Raw genomic sequence first — 21,455 nt, 5'->3', positions numbered from 1 at the left:
CCATGGCCATTGTTAAGAGACTGGCCCATGGTTACGGGAGTCCAACATCAGCCATGCAAACAGCTTATCCCTACCTCTCCAGAATGAGAACTTTAAGTTAGCCATATATCACATTTCATGTGTTGTAGGTAGTATGCAGTAGTGGCCTGACATGCTCTATGGTCTTTGAACCGCATCCCATATTACTCAGCCATCTAAGTCTAGCTTCCCTGAATCTCCAGCTTCTCTGAATTAGATGTGGCCAAGTTCTATAAATAGAGAGCAAGCAAATTGGTTCTGTCAATCTTCTCATACTCTGGCAGGATAACGTATTTTAAAATTATAAAAATATCTATGTCTTCATCACTCTAAAATTATTACATAACACATGATTTTCACAGGAAAAAGTTTATTCTTGTCACTCCCTACCTTCCAACATGCATGGACCTTCAAACTTTGGGATCATATTCATCAAACTATCAAATACGAATCCAAATCAAAATTAAGGGCCTACTATGTGCCAGACAGTGTGCTACACAAATAGAGAAATGTTTAAACATGACTTGATATTACACACAGGCATAATCAACTCCAAAATAGTTTGACAAACTCTCATTCACTATTTATGCCTACTCCACTGAAGGAAGGCTTCCCCCACATACGTTCCCTACTAAAAACCAAAATCATAATACACATTAACAGACTTTATAAATAAATCATATTTTAATCATCTGGCTTTGTTTAATCCACAAAATCAAGTTCATAGCTTTCTCTACTGTTTTCCCCAACCATGTGATCCTGGTATATTTTCTGAAACCTTTCATGTTTTTTAAAAAAACATGTTCCACCTTTTGTTTGGCAACATGGAGCCAACTTCCCTTACATTCCTAATGAGTGGCTAATGCAGTCATCTCAAAGAAACACTGGTGGAATGGTGGTAAACTATAGTCTCAAAGACCCTTCTGAATAGTAAAAAAAAAAGGGAGGGGGAAAAAAACGTCACCAAGCAAGAGAGCCTCCCAGTTCGCCTGGAATGGCTCTTCTGAATGTTCCCCTTACTGAGCCCCTCCCTCCTGTGACGGCCCTGGCCGGGCCCTTGAGCCGTCCAGTCCTTCTGCCATCTGTTTCGTGTTCTGCAGGGCTTAGAAGATGGTGCACACGGGTCTGAAACTTGTTTCTGCTAGTAAGCACACTAGACCAAGAAGCAGTTCTCAGCCCCAGTGCCAGCACCACCCAGCCCTGGTGCCATTTAGAGTCATGGCAGTGACGACCACAGTGAAGGTTAATAACATGCATTACAAAGTGTCTACAAAAACAGAAATGAGGATTTTTATTTGCTGCATTTCCCACTCTTCCTCTGGAAACTTTTCTTTTGGTGATCAGCTCCCCTGGGGCTGACCCACTCAGCCCTGGAAGTAATACAAGGTACTTAGGGGATTCGTTACCTAACGTTTCACATCCTTTCCCACCTCACCCACTATTTTGGCAGTGACCTCTGTTTGTCTCTCAGAGAGAAGGAGGGGGGAAACTTGCCTTGTTTTGAGGGTATAAAGTGTGACAACACAGCTCTCACATCTCAAGGAGCAGGGAGAACTCTAAGGACAGAGAGTTTCTTCACATTAATACCAAGGCAAATCCCAGTATATGATCACATATGGTTTCAATGGCCCATATAGGGAATTCCTTAATTTCTTTCTGTCTCTTATATGCACGACAACTTAGTGAAGGGGTCTGTTTTATCCCTACCAGAGCAGGAAACCTTTGCCTCATTTATTATAGTCTAAAAATTCACACTGGCTTCTCAATACTTTCTAGCATGAGCTCAGACACTATATTTTAATTGAAATGCCCCAAAGCATCTTTTTTTAGCTAGAGACTAACTTGACGGTCACTGTCCTTGGTCCCACCTATACCACAGCACAAATCAAATCTGCAGATGCTTCCTTTCTTCCCTCCAAAAGCACCCAAGCTCAGACCGGCAACTTCCTTGGGAGCAGAAAATCCAAAACACCCAGGAAAAGTGGCACACGTTCCTGATCTGCAGTCATCACGTGCGAGCAGGGGAATGCTACTTTAAAAAGGGTGACTAAGAATGGCTTGGTGGTTTTCCTCTTAACTTGGGCAAATCACACCGACCTCTGAGCTTCTCATTCCACTCCCGTTCCTAGAACAAAAAGGGGTACTGAACAATTCTCACTCTTTACTATCATTATACTCCTCACCCCCTCTGTATACTGCGGGAGAAGAACTATCTCCTAACCCTCTACTAAAAACCAGAATGAAGGGGATCCTATGCTATAAACAAGTCAGGAGGCCAACGTGATGATGGGAAGTTCAGCAAAATATAACTGGGTGGCGTAGGGAAGGATCTCAGGTAGAGTGTTAGCATCTTTGTTAGTCAAAACCTAGGATGAATAATTTAGTGCTCTTCATCAGATGAAAGGCCTTCAATTTCATCTCTGTCTCCCCCAATTGCCATCCAGAATGCTTTGGCCACCTGTGGAGAGAAGCAGGCAACAAAGTTTAGGCAACAGCTCAATCTCCGCTCATCTCGTATGTCATCCTTTGAACTGATTAAGACCTAAAATTCTATGCCTTACCCCTCTAGCCCTCTGGCAGCATATATCAAAACGCTTGACTACCCTGACCCAGGACTTCCACTTCTAGAAGTTTACACTCAGAGTATAATCAGAGCTGTGTACGATGTGATGGGCCAGGAAATGCGCAGCTTCACTATTTATAGAAGCAAAAAATTCACATGACCTAATTGTCCAAAAGGGAACTGGATAAATTATGACACATTCATACAATAGAATACCATAAACCATATATGTTTCCTGCCGAGAACATGTGTTACGTTGGTAATAACCAAACAAAACAAAATAACTCAGAATTTTCCAGTCAAACAGTTGGGAAGGCAAACATCATGAGTCTGAATGAACGTTCCATGTCACTCAACATACACCTGAAAAATCTCGATTTGACTAAATTTATTATGTAAATATTCAATTAGTTGTAAGTTAAAATCCAATGAAAACTTCACACGAAGACACTTTAGAAGTAAACAAGTATAATGAATAAACAAGTACTATAATTCTAACAGTACTGGACCTTTTGTAGGTACTCAATAAATACCTGCCTGATTGTCTCACCTTTTCTGCATGCAACTTTCTTTGCTCGTGAGGAAGCGTCGCAGCCTTGTCTAGGGGGAAAATATATCTTAAGAAATTTGTCTAATAGCACAGGAGAATCTGGAGTGTATGGATATTCTAACACTAGAAGATGAGAGGTGGGTTTAAAGACGTGTTTATGGTTGTTGTCATGACAGCCGTTAGGAAGTTTAAGTTCTAAATTTTCCACATGGGAATGATGTGCGTATCATATTGGTAGGGGTTTTACTAATTCCATGTCAATGAGACGCACAAAAGCAACAGAGGCGAGAGAAGAAGGGAAAACAAGGGGAAAGAGAATGAAGAGGAAAAATTTCCCCAGGGAATTTTTACCAACAGAGAGGCATAGTCCCCCAGTAGCTAAGTTTCTCAAGACAGCTGAGACCAGAGCAGGGACGCCAATCAGCGGTTACAAAATAAAATCCTATATAACACTGAGGAGCATCAAATATGGAAACATGTTAGACACAATGGATTCACTTACCTTTCATTTCCTTTAACTTGGAAAATAGTCTTTCAAAATTCTCCAAATCTCCTCCACCCGTAGTAAGACTGGCTAATTCTTGAATATCCAGATCTAACATGGGATCTGAAATAAAGAGTCGCCACATTGTCACACGTTATTTGTATGTGCTAAATACACAGAATCCTAAGGCTTTGCTGCAAGTCACCAGGAATGAGTGCCCCACGCGGATCGGCTCTCCAGCTCATGGCGCTTCCTTCCCCATCCTTGGCTGCCAGTGGGTCCTCACAAATGAACAGTAACTTATTTTATCCTTACAGCATTGTAACGAGGCAAGACATACGGTTTTCATTTCAGAGAGGAGAAAACTAGAGCTCTGAGTTGAAGTGACTTGCTCAAGGTCATAGCTAGTAAGTGTGACCTTGGATTCAGACTTAGGTGCTCACAACTTTACAGGCCACACTCTCCACTAAGGGACACTGACTCAACAATGAATTCCTGAATTTTATACCAGATTTTGCTGTGCAACAAATATCTTCCCATCTATTTCTGACAACCATATAAGGTGGTCAGGACAGATACCACTGTCTGCACTTTACACATGAAGAAACCTGGGTTTAAAAATGAACTCATCTAAAATTACAGCTATTCAGAGGTGGAGCCGATCTACATTCCTGTTCTCCTCCTAATACCAATCCTTTCCTATTTCTATCTCAGCGTGTTGCCTCGTTATCGAAGTTTGTTTGAAATCAGAATTTTAACTCACTCTTCCCTCCAGACCAACCACCTCTAAGATGCCCTCCCAACCATGCCAGTTCACAGGTCTTCTTCCTTTGAACTTGACCCACACTTGTGTGTACAGAACTGTCTTGGCACTGGCATATGCTACTTTGTATTCTGACATCTCTCTACCATTAGACAGTAAGAGGGAGTGTTTACTCTGTACCTGTACCACTGAGTGCTTGAACTTACACCACTGCATTTCACTCTGTAAGTGTTGTGAGGAGAGCTGTTAACCCCTATTTTACAGAAGGGGAATCGAAGGCCCATGGAGGCTAAATAACTTACTCAGGTCGTCTCACTACTAGTGGCAGAGCCATGATTTGAAGCCAGTTATCCAGGTCTGCAAGCCCATGACCTTAACCATTACATTACAAGGTCTGATCTCTGCATTTTTAGACTGTAAGCTCTTTGAAGGATGATAACTGATAATTCTTTGCACCTACTACAATACCATACAGGTAATTTGGTGTTAAAAATGCACTTTGGTTGATAAATTTCCCTTAGTTCAATGGGCACGTCATGTTGATTACTTTGTGCTTAACACGTTGCGTATGGATCACGAGAATCTTCACGAGGGATTTAAACCCCGCCGTACGCAACGTGTTAAATACAGATTTGGAATAGGAGTTTAGACAGAGCATTGAGGAATGGCAATATCTAAAGGCTGGGTAAAGGAGGGTAATCTGCCAAAGAAAGAGAAGGAATAATCAGGGAAGAAGGAAGACAACTAGGAGAAGTGTTGGGTGAGTTAAGAGAAGATATTCTTTCAAACAAGGATTGATCCATAATATTGAATGCAGCCAAGGTGCCACGACGAGGACTGGCAGACATCTATTAGGTTTAGCGGCATGGAAGTCATTGGTGAGCTGTCTGAGTAGGAACTGGAGGCAAAAGCTGGATGGGAATGCATTGAGGAGTGAACGGGAGGTGAGGAATGGAAATAAGTTTAGTAAAGAAAGGAGGGAAACATGGAGTTGAGGAAGTGTTTTACTTTTGTTGGTTTGGTTTCGCCTTTTTAAAAAAAATTTTTTTAAATAAATTTAGTCCTACAAAAAAGATAAAAATAGTATAGAGAGTTCCAATGTGCCCTTCACCCACCTGCCCTTAGTGTTAACATCTTACATAACCACGTTATAATTATAAACGTCAAGAAGTTAATAATGGTACAGTGCTATTAACTAAACTACAGACTTCATTCAAACGTCATCAGTTTTTCCACTCATACCCTTTTTTCTGTTCTCGGATCCAATCAAGGACCCTACACAGAATTGAGCTGTCAAATCTCATTAACTCTTCTCCAATTTGTTCCTTAGTCTTTCCTCATGTTTTATGACTTTAACCCTTTTGAAGAGTCCTGGTCAGTTTTTCTGTATAATGTCCCTCAATTTGGGTTTGCCTGAAGTTTTATTATTAGACTGAGGTTACGCACCTTTGGCAAGGACACCACAGCAGTGAGTGGCTGTTCAGTGCATCATATTAGGGGGAGATGGTGTCAATATATCTTATACTAGTGATGTAATTTTCATCATTTTAAGTGGTATCTTCCACGTTTTTCCAGTATAAAGTTACTGTTTTCCCCTTTGTAATAAATAAGTATCTTAGGAGAGATACTTTTAGACTATGCAAATGTGTTTCTTCTCAAACTTTCATCTACCAAATTTAACATCCATCAGTGGATCTGGCCTTAACAACTATTACTGTGGGGTGTAATTAATGGTGATTTTCTATTTATCTCATTCCTTCTACATTTATTACTTGGAATTCTTCTGTAGGGAGGAGCAGCCCTTTCTTTCCCAGTTATTGTTTTGTTTATTCAATTATTTATGTTTATTAGTATGGATTCATGAATATTTACTTTAGTTTATGGGTTATAACCCAATACTATATTAATTTATTTTGCTGGCCAAATTATTCCAGCTTTAGCCACTGGAAGCTCTTTCAGGTTGGTTCCACTGTCTTTTCAACATGTCCTCATTCTTTTTTGAGCACTTCCTTACTTTCTGTCACCATGAGATGCTCCAGTTTTATCCTGTATTTTTCCTGTCTGAGCTCTGGAATCATCTACTTCTCCAAGTAGCACTGGTACCTTTCATTGGGGAATGGTAATTAGAAACCAAGACCTAAGTGCTAAATGTGTCCATTGCTATAGGAGTATTGTTGCTTCTAGGCCCTCTCAGTAAATAGAGCTAGAAAATATATATATATATTTCATTTATACATATATACTGGGGGTGCCAAAGAAATGTACACGTGTTAAGAGATGTTACCTATGTATTACTTTTCGAAGCTGAATTGAATTACGGTAGCAATATGTAGTATGACATTAGTTCAAAAGATGGTATTAATCAAATGAATGCTAGCATCATTCATTGTATTACAATTTTAATAGTTTTTTCCTTTCTTAAAATGTGTATACATTTTTTTGGCACCGTGTGTGTGTGTGTGTGTGTGTGTCCTAACACATGCATACACACAGCTATATTTATTTCGCTAACTATAAATATGCTTTTAAAAACCATGAGTTCATACTGATACCTTCAATTTCAGTCCAGTACCAAAGGGTTCACCCCAGACTTCCTCTTTCCGTATTTATAACTTTTCTCTGACAGTGAGAAACCTAGCTTTATTTACTTTATTTTATTATTTTTCAACCATAATACACGTGAAATATATGTAATTTCAGAATTTCTGACCTATGCCCCTCTGAGAATCACATTTATTAAGCAAAGTGCACTATTTCTATCTTGTTTTGAGCCCATGGTATTCAGTCTGAAGACTTGTTTCCCAAGTTACTTAGGTTAGTCCTTGTCTTCCCTGCCTCCTTCAGTGTGATTAATGGTTTGTTTTCATGGCAGAAACTTCAGCAGGTTTAAAAGCCAGCTGAAACTGATATAATATTGTATATCAATTATACTTCAGTTAAAAAAAATTAACAACAGGAAAGATTCGATTGCAAGGACAAGACTGAACAAACGAGAGAGAAAAGAGAGTACATGTAATTTTTTCTTCTTAGTATGTTTCTATAACCAATCACTTGAGTTTTCTACATGGATTATTTTATAATCAGCAAAAACTGTTCAAAAATTTTAATTACTGCATATGGGCACTCTAAGGCATAAAGAGAAAGTAGAGATGTCAGTAGCTCCCCAACAGAAAAAAACATTTATAGTTATTTCAACTAAGCTCCTTGGCTTTCTGGCTTTTGGTCAGCAGACTAGATTCTAGTTTCAGTTCCAGGACCTTGTTAGATGCCCTTGGACAAGTACTGAACTGCTCTGGGCCTCACCTTCATCTCCGTAACACAACTTCTCTGCCAAACTTCATTACCAAATGAGAAAGTGAATGTAACAGAACTTTAAAAGGATGTGAAAGGGCTTATAAAGTTGTATTATTCTTGTTACCATCAATTCTGACTACTGTTAAATACTATGAAAAAACTGTGGAATATGGAGATACAAAGCTATTTCCCCACCTGGCCCTGTCTGTTTTAGCTGAGATGATCTGAACCAAGATCCTGCTGAGAGAATCAGAGGGAAAACGGTACCCACAGATTTGTAATGTAGTTCTTCTCCTTCCTTTTTTCTGACTGCCACCACAAGGCTCACACTCATTTGGGGCACACTATCCATTTTCTTCCCATGTCCACGCTCAAAGTCAATTTCCCCCTGGGTGATTTATGCCCTGATACACTGGCCATTTCAAGTTCCACAGAGCAGTCTCTTGGCAGCGAAGGAGGAACTTACCCACAATGCTATCAACCTGAGCGTCTGCTGTGTTGGACGCACCACCCCGCGGACCCAGCAGGGATTCAGTCCTATCTGCTGCCGGCAAATGGGGCTGCTGTGGAGGAAAATACACACAAGCAGTAATTTAGTAGTGAGCTACTTCAGAACTAAATCCTAAAGGCTCACACTTCCACTCGCTGGTTGGCTTTCGAGAAGTCTCTTACTATAAGAGCTAGAGACAAGGAAAAATGGAAGAAGGCTCAATGTCACATAAAAAAATATATGGCTAAAGATTCACTAACTCAGGAGTATTTATTTCCCCTCAAGGAAAGATTAGGAAGTGTTACGATTTTGCTATTGACTATTAAAACATATTGTTTGTTTTAAGATTCATGTCTTATTAGAAATGTGAAAATGTACATGATGTTACAAACAGCTGAGACTGATGAAAAGATGCCTGGAAAGACAATGTGGTATCTCTAATGTGTTCTTGGTTCCAGCATGCTGACCTAGGTAAACTTGAACCAAAGACCTTGAAGACAGAGGGTTGAAATCAGCCTATTAAACTCATTTCGGGCAGGGACCTTGCCTCAGATTTGTACAGGGCCTTGTACACAGGAAGTCCCGAAAAAGATCCATCAATTTTATTTTATATTTAAGATCTGGAGGCAACTTTATGCCTCAAGGAAATCCTAACATTTTTATAAAAACACTTGCAAGAAAACATGGAAGAGCCTAAATTGCAAACATCTTGAAAGGGCTATGATGCTGAACCAGCCTTCTCTCAACAGGTACCAGGCACAAGAGAGTCATTTCAAAGTCTCCTTTTATCTATTTTTAATATTCTCTGCCATTTCTTAAATGGAAAGGAAAAACTGCTAAATGATATAAAGATTCATAGTGACACGGAGAAACTAACGCCAGAGAGGAGAAAAGATCCAGGAAAATCTTTACCTCTGAGAGACAGGTCTCTGCTGACCCAATGCTATGGTTTGCTCCAGCCAATGAGCTGAGAAGGCTAAAGCCTTGGTTCCTATCTGAAAAGAAAAAATATAATCACTGAAACTTCTTATTTACATTTTAAATTGTTAACATGACTGTGATGATGAAACAATGGCTCTTTTCTCATTATAAAAGTTGTAATTACAAAAAACACTAATTATAAAAAATTACTATCAATTACTATTCTCTCTATGCTGACTAATTTTTTAAAATTGCAGAGTATCAGTCCAGTTCAAATATAATGGCAGGCCATTACAACAAACAAAAGGCCACTCAGTGGTTCTGTTTGCAAAGATTAACAGCACTAAAATTTTAACAGTCACTATGAACTAATATTCCAGTGTTTTAAACAATAAAAAACATTTTAAAAAATCAACACCACGGCATTATCATCAGGTGAAAAGGAACATGCACGCTTTTTGAAATAAAGCTCCAATTTTGATATGAGTGGGCCATCTGCAGTTAAGGCTTCCAATACTCTCGATACTTGTATTCACAATGGAGGACAAACCTGGAGCAGAATGTCTAGAACTGATGAACAAAAGACCCAGCCCTGATCTGACAGTGTTCCCGAGAAGCACCAGGGCACTTATCAAAACTACCCCAGTGTTCAGCAGGCAGTATACTTCAGACTGAGACAGAATCTCTAGGATAGAGGCCAAGGAATCTGAACTTTTAGCAAGTACTCCAGGAGAGTCTTAGGATCGGGACACTGAAAACAACTGTCTTAGAGTAGAACGTGAAACCTACATTTCAAGAGTCTAACAGTATAGTAGTCAAAGAACTCTCAAAAAGATAACTTCCTCCCGCCTTGCTTTCCTCTCCCTAATCCCTTCCTGAAACCATTCTTCTCTCTCTTTACACCACCTGCGAACTTCCTATGTCCTCTCCCCTGCCAGGGGAAACCTCTTGTCACATGCTCAGTTGCACAGAGGGATCAAAGAAAGAGAACCACTTGCAGTCTCCGTCCTCCTTCCTTTCACTTGGGGGAGATGTGCCTTTTAAACTGGGATAAAGCGATGGGTCTAGGCCTGCAGCTCGTGCAGCCTGACCTCTCACCATGTGGGCAGTCGCCTGGCTGCCCTAGTGCACGCAGCTACCAACCCAATACCTGTGTTTTGAAGGCTTCAGTACTAAGCCTGCTGCTGCCCTGCTGTTTTTCCTGCTCTACACACAACCTCAACAGTGGCAGCGAGGCCAAAGGTGCATGTGCACTCCTGGAGCCCCGTTTCACCTCCCCATGCAACTTGCTCACTCTTGCAGGAACTCTCCAGGCCAAATGCCTGGGTGTGCCCCATCCAAGGACCAGGCACTAAGGTTTCATCAAAGTAGGCCGGGGAGGCGGAGGCTGAGAGAAGCAGGCCCACGTGGTGCCCCACACTGATGGTTTCAGGGCCTGGGGATGTTACTCAAACAGCAACAAAATTCTTTCATTTTGGCCACTGTGCTACAGACTTTACAGCAGCTATATGCAGTTATGCAATACTCAGACAGGGATTTTACATGTCATGAGGATGCATGCATGAGGGCTCTTATAAAATACTTCAGGCTCTTTTTACAAACGGCATTATGGAGTAATAGAATGCTGCTGTAAAAGAGCACTTCCTTCTATTCCTGGAAATAATGTAGACTTTGGGCAATTTTCAAAATCAATTCACAAATCTCTCCATATTCCAATTCCACTGCTTTATGTTTTTCCTCTGCTGGGCATTACCTAAACTTGGCAGGCCAGACTGCAGTCCATGAAGAATAATGCAATACAATGTCAGCTTGGGCATGTTATTAGACCAAAGCAGTCGATTTAAAATGCCTCATTCTTTACAGTGGCTGCCTCCAAGGAGGGGCTCTGGATGGACAAGAGTTAGAACGAGCCAGAGTTAGAGGGAGCCAGACTTGTCACTATACACCGTAAACCTTTGTGCACCTTTTGACTTTTGTTCCATGTTCGCGTGTTTACCTATTCAAAGAGATTTGTTTTAATTTAATGATTATACACTAGGTGTATTTTACCACAATAAAAAAATGGAATGCCCCAATTCTAATAATGGATTAATATTATGAAAAAGTCAGAATAGTGGGAAGAGAACTGGGCTAGTGGTCAGAAAGCCTGGATTTCATTCCTGGCTCTGCCTACCAGTATGATCTTGGACAAATGAATCAATCTTTCTGTGCCTCGATTTTCTGTTCTGTAAAATAAGAGGGTTGCTATACGTGGTTGTTAAGCTCCAGTCTGCTTTAGAAATTTGTGATTTTATAAAGAGGCCTTCTTTATTCTCTCTTGACAGTATTTGAATTAGCTGGGCTTAGATGTTTCTTAAAATTACTTACTAGAGAGAAAAAAAAGAAAGAACCTTAAATTTCAGAATCCTTTTAAGGTTCACAGATGACTGAGTTTATTATAATCAGGTTTCAGGCTAATTATAATTTTTTTGTTCAGTATTTTCTTATAAACAATGGAGGATTTAGTCAACTAACAAGAGAGTTCACTATGTTCTCCAGCTTATGTTTTAAGGAAGTTAGAAACAAAGTTTTCACAATTAGAAAAACAATTCATTTTTGTTTATCCAAAGCCAATTGCTTGCACATTAATGTTGCTCAAAAATCTTGGATTTTGTTTTTCACATTTACAATTTTAAAGGAACTCTCAGTTTTGCTTAGTTCCATTTTTAGCAAAATTATGTCTGTGTGCACCCACTGTAAAACTATTCTTCTTATAGAAAAGCATTACATAAATCTTTTCTTGTTTGCCAGATTTTTCTCCCCAGGATTCAGGGCATGGAAATGTCTTCCCTATTAAGAAGGATTTATTCTTTTAGCAGGTAGTTATTGAAACTGGCTTTAGCACCTCTGGTTTTATTGATGCCACAAAATACTAAACTAGGAAGGAAAAAAGGAATCGACCTACTCAACTGATTCTTCTGGAACTTCAGAGCTGCAGAAAGGGGAAGTTGTTAAGTGATAAAATACATTATTCTGGAAGGCAGAGTAAGTATATTACACTCTGGTTCTAAACATCTGATTCAGTTTCAGTACACTAGTAAATTGGCACCAGCGGAATAATAGATAAAAATGATAGTATCATGAAAAAAAAAATCCATTGGTGCTGGTCATTAGCACAGAATTCTTTCAGCAAGCGTCAGAAACAAAACCACTGCCTCTAGAATAAAGATTAGAAGTGGGAAATTCTCAAGCCTTGGGGAAGAGCTTTTATTTATTTATTTTTAGTAAGTTTCAAGAAAACTTTAAGTATATGAAATTATGTGGGTATCTCTTTACAAACCTAAAGGCACATTGTTATGTTAGAAACATTCCACGTAGCAATTTTGACATACATTTAGAGAATTAAAAACCTAGGTAGAAAGGGAAATTTTAGTATGGGGGGAAGGGAAAGTCATTCTTAAAAAAGTACTTTTTTCCTTCTAATTTTTCTGCTCTTCTCCATTATTTTATCAAGGCAACGTGATAAGCATATGAATTTGGAGATAAAGACATGGATTTGAATTCTAGTCCTACTATTTACTGTGTGGCCTTATACAAGTGATGGCCTTTCTGTACCTGTTTCCACATCTATGTAGAGGGTATAACAATACTTAACTTGCAGAATTATTGTAAGGGTTAATGATAATAACAGCTAACATTTACTGCGTGCTGACTATGTACAAGGGAACATTCTCATACTAAACATACAATGCTGCTTTCATTCTCACAACCAAAAGATGCCTTCTATACACAGATACACACACACAGAAATCAACATTTAGCTGCTTTATTTTATTGACTTCTTTTACAGAGGATTTATTTTATTATTCTTTTTCTTTTTATTTGGAGTAAACTAGAGATCAAGAACTTGTCCAAAGTCACATAGCTAACATGAATATGAAAAGCAGAACTCTGATTCTAAATCCCCAACTCTTTCCATTAAGCCCTGAGGTAACATGTAAAGAGTAAACGTTGAGACAGTCAATGCTTAATATAGAAATACTGGATATGAGACAAACTTGGGACAAATGCAGAAAGATGTCTTTTTACTCACGTACAGTTCTCTTCTGCCCGTAATCCTTCATTATGTCACTACTGTAAACTGAATTCAACTGAACTAAGCTGAACAGCTCAGGACTGAATAATTAATCATAAACTATTTTAACGCTTCTCATTAACTAATCCCTGCCCAGCCCCATAACTCCTGAAGGCATTAGTCTCATAAAACTAGTGGCAGACAGGGGGTTAGGCACCGCTGTCTCCCAAGTACCTGTAGACAAGGGTTTCTCAATCTCAGCACAACTGACATATTGACATTTGAGGCTTCTGTGTGTGTGGATGGGGGTGGGTAGGAGAGTCCTGTGCATCCTGCCCGTACCCACCAAACGCCGATAGCACTGCCAAATGTCTGGGGTGGGGGTGGAGACACAAAATCACCTCCAATTGAGAACCACGGATATAGATGTACGAATTAGGACAGGAAATTTTTGGTTAAAGTTCTCAGGGTTTAAGTCATTTCTTGAAAATATTTTTAATGAAAAAAGAGAACAAAAATATTTAAAAGATTCCATATTTCCTCCTGTCAGCATTATAAACATCTTCAGCCCCTACTCCAGGAAACTTCTGTAGATGACTTCAGCTCTTAATCACTTCTCCCTCAGTGCCATTTGCTTTTGTGGTCTTTTCTAGTCAATTAACCCTTTAGAGAATGTGCTAGTATAAATACTTGTCTGAAGTCTATCTGCCATCCTTAACTATGATAAATTCCCTGCAGACACAGACAATAGCTAAGGGTTGTTCGACCTTCCACGGCTCCCAGCATAATGCTAAGTATACATAGTGGGGATGCTGACAGCCTCGTACAACTGTCAGACAGAGGCTGCAAGCATTAGCTAAACAGAGAAGTCTTTACTTCAAATTTACATATACTGCTCATAATATTAAGAATTTCCATGAACACACCCCCAAAAGGCCTTAGATGACCTGCTATATATTTTATCTGTGTTCATATTTCAACTTTTATTTCTTTAAAGTAGCAATTATTTGGCATCGTCTTAAAGTTCAAGTGTTGCCCGTATTTTAAGTTTTCTTTACATTCCCTACTCTCCCCACAAAATATTTTCTTTTCCACCCATGTGATAAACACGACCAAACTTACCATAACCACAACTAAGGTATTTCAAGTTACACAGAGAAGCTGTACCTATTTTTGAATGATATTTTTAAATCACACCATATTATTTACATAAAAACTTATTTTAAGCAGTACTCCATCAGCAATGATTTCACTAGTAGAAGGGAAATAAGCCTACAACTTTTCCATCACATTCCACTTCCGCTTGATAAATTGAAATGTTTTTGAAATCAAAGAAGAATTAGAACTTATTTATTCTTTCACTAAACTAAAGCTTGAAAGGGGTAAAACTTTGAAGTACATTATTCATAACAGCACTTATTTAGAAAAACAGGCTTACGCACTGTATCTGGCGCCACCATTCACTCTGGATTCAGGAAAGTGAATCTGTGCTCTCGCTATGACACCTGGGACACCTGCTAGACAAGTCAACAACTGTTTCTGCCAAGCCTGGAACATATAATGAACCTGACCAGAAAGGAATCAGACAAGGTTTTTGCTCTTTTTCCTGATTGTAAATGATATGTTCATTGTAGAAAAGTTAGGACAATAGAAACAAGTACAAAGAAGAAAATTAAATCACCAAAGATGCCAATTAATACTTTGGTGTATGTCCTCCTAGTCTTTTTTCTATGCACGGCATGCATACACACAAATTCTTAATAAACTGAGCTATACATCAGAATGAGTATGGTGTTTTCCAAAGTTCTTGTAAAGGAAAGCTTTACACTAATTCCAGTAATGCTCCCATTTTAAATGCTCCAGAGCCTGAAACAAACTCTTGAAAACTCTCAAAGGAATGCTTAGAATCAAGTCAAAATATCCTTCAGACCCGAGTGTGGGGAATAATGAGAACTAGGAAACAAGACTTTACCATGAAGAAAATGATAATTTCTTATGTGGTTCATAACAGCCCTAAAAATAATTCCAAAGCAAGACTACCAGAAATGTTTTGCAAGGTGGCCGCAGGCCTGTAGCACCTCCAGGATGACTAATCTGAAGAGATTTCCCACCATTCATTTGCTTATGGACAATTTGGGGCATGATTTCTTAAAACAAAGTCTCACCATTTTACTCACATATTTATTCCCTTCCAGCTTCTCTAATTTTTCACAATTCCCTCTTCCCCTTTTTCTGTTACAACGTAATCCCTGCCACCAAATTATGCCTTCTACGCAGACCGGAGCGGGGGAAGTATTATCTTATTTTATTTTTGACCACAACATGAACAGACAACTGTCAGAGGCTACTCAATTTATTTCTTCAGTTCCACAATATTAGGCCTGCGAATAAAAAGAGGAGCAACTCACCCTGACTCAAGGAGCTCAGTTCCATAGAATATAATGTTAATTGTACTCGATCCTACAGCTTAGGAAAAGGGTTCAGAGACATGAGGCCATCCTCCAAAGATCACCCAGGTAGAGACAGACCCCACTAGAGAACCCTCTTCATTAACCATTCTTCCTCTCACTAATTTGATGTTTTATTTTCTATAACACTAAATTCAAATTTTTATTTAATCCTCAATATTTTTACTCTTTCTGCTTAAAAAAATTTTTTTATTACAGGCTTTAGCCATTATTGATACTTTCTCAGGAGAGTAGCCCAGGTAGCCAGATAGATCTTGTGTTTTTGGTACTCATTTCTTGCCACTGCTCTGTGTAATAGTTGCAAATGATTCCTTCAACTGTAATCTGGGATTTCTGACATGGCATCTTGTTACCAAGTAAATTCACATTAACAGATCAATTCTTTTCATTTATAATGGGAAAACATGGAAAACTACCATATGAAAGAACTGCTGTTTCTATTATTACAATTCCACTTAATCTTGACCCACCTGCAGCACTGGAGATTAAACTATTAATAGATGAACACACTCAGGGCTTTGGAAAGCCAATCTCTACAATTGTTTACCACTGAGGGATCAAAGTCACAATTTTGTAATATTATTGTTTAGTCTAATCCTTCCTTAACTGATTAGAAACAATAAAAGATCACAGAATTTCCCTTCCTTGACCTTCACTCAGCAGTAGTTATTTGTAGAAACACCCACTGAATACCCAGGAGCGAGGAGTATAGACCAAACCACCCTCCACAGCCCTCATCAGTGCTCAGGTGACAAAGCCCAGCATGAGGTCCTTGGGGTAAATTAAACTGACACTTTATAAACAAGGGAACTGTGTATGCTGCCTTCCTATATGAAACAGTGACAACTTCATTTGAAAAACAAAAACAGCTCAACAGGCTTCAACTAACCATCTTCTTTTCTTTGCCCTTAAAACCAAGTCTTATTTAGCGAGTGCCTCCCAAGTTCAAGGCACAGTACTAAGCACGATGCCTAGATTGTCTAATGATAACAAAGCACTTTACAAATGGGACAGACAAATGGAAAGACAAGGCAATCTCACTGGAGACCAAAAGGGTGGGGAGAATCAACTTTTAAAATCTGTCACATTTGGCATAAAGCACTGACTCACAGTTTCTCCTTTCATGATGATAACAAGGGGACATTATCAAATTATATAAGATAGACCCAAATACTAGTCCTCCAGATCCATAAGCCCGGCTCTGACAGGGGCTGAAGGTAGGTAACTCAAGTAGGCAGCTGAGATGTTAGTCACATCTGTTGAGCCAGTCAGACTTTTAGGTCAAAGAAATGTAAGGCAAGACAGCATAGGAAGTGTTACACAGTGAGCGAACTGGTGTGGATGGAGACATCTGAAAAGCACAGCTCAATTGTCAAGGCAGTCCTAACCACTTCATTTCCTGGACCATTTTAATGTCACATCTTTAATGCATATAGTGGAAACTCTAACTTCCCTAGAATTTGACCTTTACAAAGAATACAATGATATCTGGGGATTTCCTCTAAGGCAGAGCTTGGTATATACAACCAGATCCAATGTTTCTCAATCATTTTCATCACGGCCCCTAAAGGAAAAACTTCTGTTTCCTTCTCTACTCATAACCAACACTTCTGACACCAGATGTGTGGGTTTTTTCACACCACACAATTCTCCAATTCTCAGAGGACACCAACTGGGTGTCCTGCAATTTAACTCAATTCTGTCACTAACTGCCCAGAGTAGGCACAGGCCCCCCAAGTTAAGGGCTCAGTCCTACAAGGCTACCCTCTCCCCTACTTCAGATACCAATAGCAAGTCTCAGGTTCTCACCTGCATTTCTGACCAACTGGCTATAAATTGGGGGTTCCCAAAACTCCCTCCTCAAGTTTGATCATTTGACAGAATGGCTCACAGAACTCAGGCGAACAGTTTACTTACTAGATTAGTTAGCAATTTATTATAAAAGAATATAAACGCAGGAACAGCCAGATCTAAGAGATGCAAGGAGCAAGGGATCTGGGCGTGCCAGCCTCGCAGCACCTCAATGCGTTCACCAACCTGGAAACTCTCCAAACCCCATTGCTTAGGGTTTTATGGAGGTTCCATTAAGTAGGCATGACTGAATTAATCACCTTGGTGTTTAACTCAATCCCCAGCCCTTCTCCCCTCCCAGGAGATCAGGGAGTGCAGCTGAAAATCTTAACCCCCTAATCACGTGGTTGGTTCCCCTAGCAACCGGGTCCCATCCTCAGAGGGGTTTGTTATTGAATAACAAAAGATGCTCCTTACACCTGTATTGCCCTGGAGCTGTTACAGGGGCCAGGGTAAAAAACAAATATTAATTTATTGTATTTCATTAGGAGTTCTGTGCCAGGAACTGGAGACACACTACCCTGTGGGCCTTTTTAGACTTTTTTTCCCTCATCATGACATACCCTCCCCATTGAAATATTAATACCACAGACATACTGTATATATGTTTATACATTATATGTCTATCTGTACTTTATACATAAAAAGAGTAATATTTTTTGTCCCCCCATAGAATCAGTTTTCACCCCTTTGGTGGCAATAATGCTCTGTTAAGAATGCATGCTTTAACTTATTAAACAAGACATTGGTAAAGCCAATAATATAAAACTAGATTATTATAAGTTAACCCAGAAGTTATGTCTCCTTATCAGGAACATTTATAAATCTTGTGGATGAAAAAGGGGCCTGACAAGCTAGGCGAGGCCAGCATGGTGGGCCCTATAAACTCAGAGACTGAAATGAGACACATAGGACAGTCTGAACATAAAAATTCCTAACTAGGGGCAGCCGGATGGCTCAGTTGGTTAGAGCACAAGCTCTGAACAACAGGGCTGCCGGTTCGATTCCCACATGGGCCAGTGAGCTGTGCCCTCCACAACTAGATTGAAGACAGCAAGCTACCGCTGAGCTGCTGGAGGGGCGGCCAGATGGCTCAGTTGGTTAGAGCGTGAGCTCTCAACAAGGTTGCCGGTTCAATTCCCGCGTGGGATGGTGGGCTGTGCCCCCTGCAACTAAAGATTGAAAACGGCGACTGGACTTGGAGCTGAGCTGTGCCCTGGAGAACACACTGTACCCCGATATTCCCCAATAAAATGTATTTTTAAAAAATTCCTAACTAAAAGTGGGTCATGGCGGGTAGTCACATCTTGCGCTGGTAGCATTCTTGACAAAAGTCAATCTTTACCTTAAATAAGCCTGTCTGTTATCTTTTTGCATCTAAGATAACATACCCTTGGAACGTCAGAATAAACCTTTCTCTGGACCCCTCAGGGCACACCCACTGCACCACAGAACCCCTCGTTGTTATCTTGTTCCCCGAATACCATCTCTATGTGCTGTGAATGTTAATTATTAACTATACTGTACCCACCAATATAAAAGAAATATGTGTCTCTCTGTTTTACTTTTTATTCAATCCCAGAGATTTCCCCACTTGCTTTCTCCCACCCCCTTAATCTATCACTAATGATTTCATGTAACCCTCCTTACGTCTCCTCCTTTGATTCTAATGTATAAAATAAGCTGTAAAACTGCCATTCTCCAGAGCATTTTCTTAATCCCTTGAGATTTTGCTTCCTGGCAATTATTGTCAGTTTGGCTCAAATAAACTCATTAAAATTCTCTACAGGTTTAGACATTTCTTACGTTGACAATCTCTTTCTAGAATAATAATTTGCCTACAACTGCAGTACTATAACCTGTTTGCTTTTACAATGTGAAATTAAGTAACAAAAACACATTAACTGAGTATTTATTATGTACAAATAAGAGTCTTAACTCAAACTGAAGAGAATCTGTTAGGAGTCTAAGCAAAATAATTTATTAAAATAAATTAAAATACCACTCAGAAGTGATATATATTTATTACATTAACTATCCAGGAGCCATATCTGTACTTTGGATTAAATGCAAAACAACGTGGTAGAGTTCATATCAACACCATTTCAGACAGTCTTTTAAAAAGGATTTATTTAAAATGCAATAAGCAAAAAAGTCCAAAAGCTCAGACAAGATCATTATTTCTAGTCTGTCTCGTTAAAATCTTACTCATGCCAGAACACCTACGCCTGAGGGGGTTCTGTAGGGAATGAACTCATCTGGTTCTGCCAATAATTTCCCATGCAGCCTGGGTAAATTATTTAACGGCTCTGTGTTCATTTCTCTAACCATTTCTCAGCCAATAATGTAAATCAACAAACTGTAATGGAAAAACACACAACACTCCTGGTCAGGAGACCTGCCCTCTGGTCCCACCTTAGCTACTGAGTCCCTGTGTGAATATGGGCAAGTCACCTCTCCTTCCTGAGGCCTCCTGTCCCCATCTGGAAAAGGAAGACGTCATCCCAGATGCACGCGTGGAGAATCTACGCTCTGAGGGCCTGCACTGGCTAACTCACTTACACTAGCATACCAAACAAAACAATGCCCCTTATTAAATTCTATAAAATTCAAGAACATGTCATCTGAGTCAGCCCAGCCAGAACAAGACTTCATAAAAAAGATATTGCACAGAAAAATATTGGGAAGAAAAATATAATTGCTCTCCAAGATAATAGTCTTAAAAGTTTAGGCCAAGTACCTTCCTAACCTTAATTAGGTCCAAGTGTCATTCATGAGAACTTGTAGCCCCCTTTTGAACCATATCTATTTTATGCCTGGATCACCTTAGTGTAGTACCCCATAAATTACCTCGTGCTGGTGTTCAACAGTGCCTTCGTTTTACTTGTAATTGGTAAACCATTTTAAGCTTTAGAGTGTGTCCCTAAGTTATAGCAGACTAGGATTTGGCAAATGAAGTCCATATTTACCGTATACATACCCTGTACAACAGATTCCAATTAAATCCCTTCTCAGCTTTGGTTTTTCCAAACTTATTACATTAGACAATCTGCATTCTTCCCATCCCCCATCACTTCGACCGCCCTGAGCTAAATTTTTTCTAAATCCGTTGGAACTTTCTTCACCTCCTAGGAAGACTAGGAAGAAGAGTGATCAAAATGAAAGCCAGTAACAGGGAGAAGCAGAGAAAATACGTCATTGAGAGAAAAATTTCACCATTGTTTTCAGCTCCATGACAAAGTAAAATAAATATCCTTTCCTCAAACTACCAACATAAAAAGATATTCTCTCTGCTGAGTATTAACAGGATAGTTCTTTGATTTTTCTATGCAGTTAACTGCTTCTAGGACTGCTTCACAAAAGTCCTGAGACACCTGTTATTTGAAGCATTCAAGCAAAAAGGGTGGATGACCATCTGGCAAGGATGCTACAAAAGCCATTCCTGTAATGGCTAGAACAGACTACCTCGAAAGTTCCTAACAGGTTTCTACCCCAGTGCAGCTGAGAGATAGCATCGTCCTATCAAACAACTGGTAACACTAGTTAAAGTGACTGTCAAGGGAGCCAGGCAAGTATCTCCAGAGCGCGTGTGTAGCACACCTCCACACTCCAGAGGGTCTCACTTGAGAATCATTGGATTAAATTACTCCTAAAATCTCCTCTGAATATAAAAGCCTACTGATATCCTCATACGGAATACCTTCATTTCAAGGCAAGAGTCTAAGACACTTTGCTACCATCATTCAACCATTCCCCCAACCATCCCCCCTCATTTCTTCACAATTTTAATTACTGGCTCACTGTCATTTTCTCCAATACTACTTCTGTCTTTATTCTTAGCAAATTCAATACACATATGGACGACGCTTCCAACAATCTGACTCTCAATTCACTGAATTTCTGTTTACAAAATGTTGCCCTCTACCCTACTCCAGCCATGTATTCCATGGTCAAACCCTCAGACCTTATTATTACCAATAACTACAATCCCTCCATAAC

At 39.5% G+C, this 21,455-nt stretch overlaps 1 protein-coding gene across 3 annotated transcripts in view; it reads right to left on the bottom strand.

Annotated features, from left to right (window-relative positions):
* Positions 1 to 371: 371 nt before the first annotated feature.
* AAGAB (alpha and gamma adaptin binding protein) overlaps positions 372 to 21,455 on the bottom strand; it is a 46,763-nt gene continuing 25,679 nt past the window's right edge. Inside the window, exons 6-10 of one of the 3 annotated variants that reach the window (XM_019725617.2) lie at positions 9,075 to 9,157; positions 8,139 to 8,235; positions 3,634 to 3,738; positions 3,119 to 3,181; positions 372 to 2,476 (exon numbers count right to left, since the gene is read on the bottom strand). In XM_019725617.2, the coding sequence (XP_019581176.1) occupies positions 2,433 to 2,476; positions 3,119 to 3,181; positions 3,634 to 3,738; positions 8,139 to 8,235; positions 9,075 to 9,157 (392 nt within the window). In that variant the 3' untranslated portion in view covers positions 372 to 2,432. The remainder of the gene's footprint in view (positions 2,477 to 3,118; positions 3,182 to 3,633; positions 3,739 to 8,138; positions 8,236 to 9,074; positions 9,158 to 21,455) is intronic. The other 2 variants (XM_019725616.2, XM_019725618.2) reach the window with 2 other exon arrangements.

This window comes from Rhinolophus sinicus, linkage group LG03 (genome assembly GCF_036562045.2).
Source record: "Rhinolophus sinicus isolate RSC01 linkage group LG03, ASM3656204v1, whole genome shotgun sequence".
NCBI lineage: Eukaryota > Metazoa > Chordata > Mammalia > Chiroptera > Rhinolophidae > Rhinolophus > Rhinolophus sinicus.
This window is presented reverse-complemented; position numbering and strand designations above follow the sequence as displayed.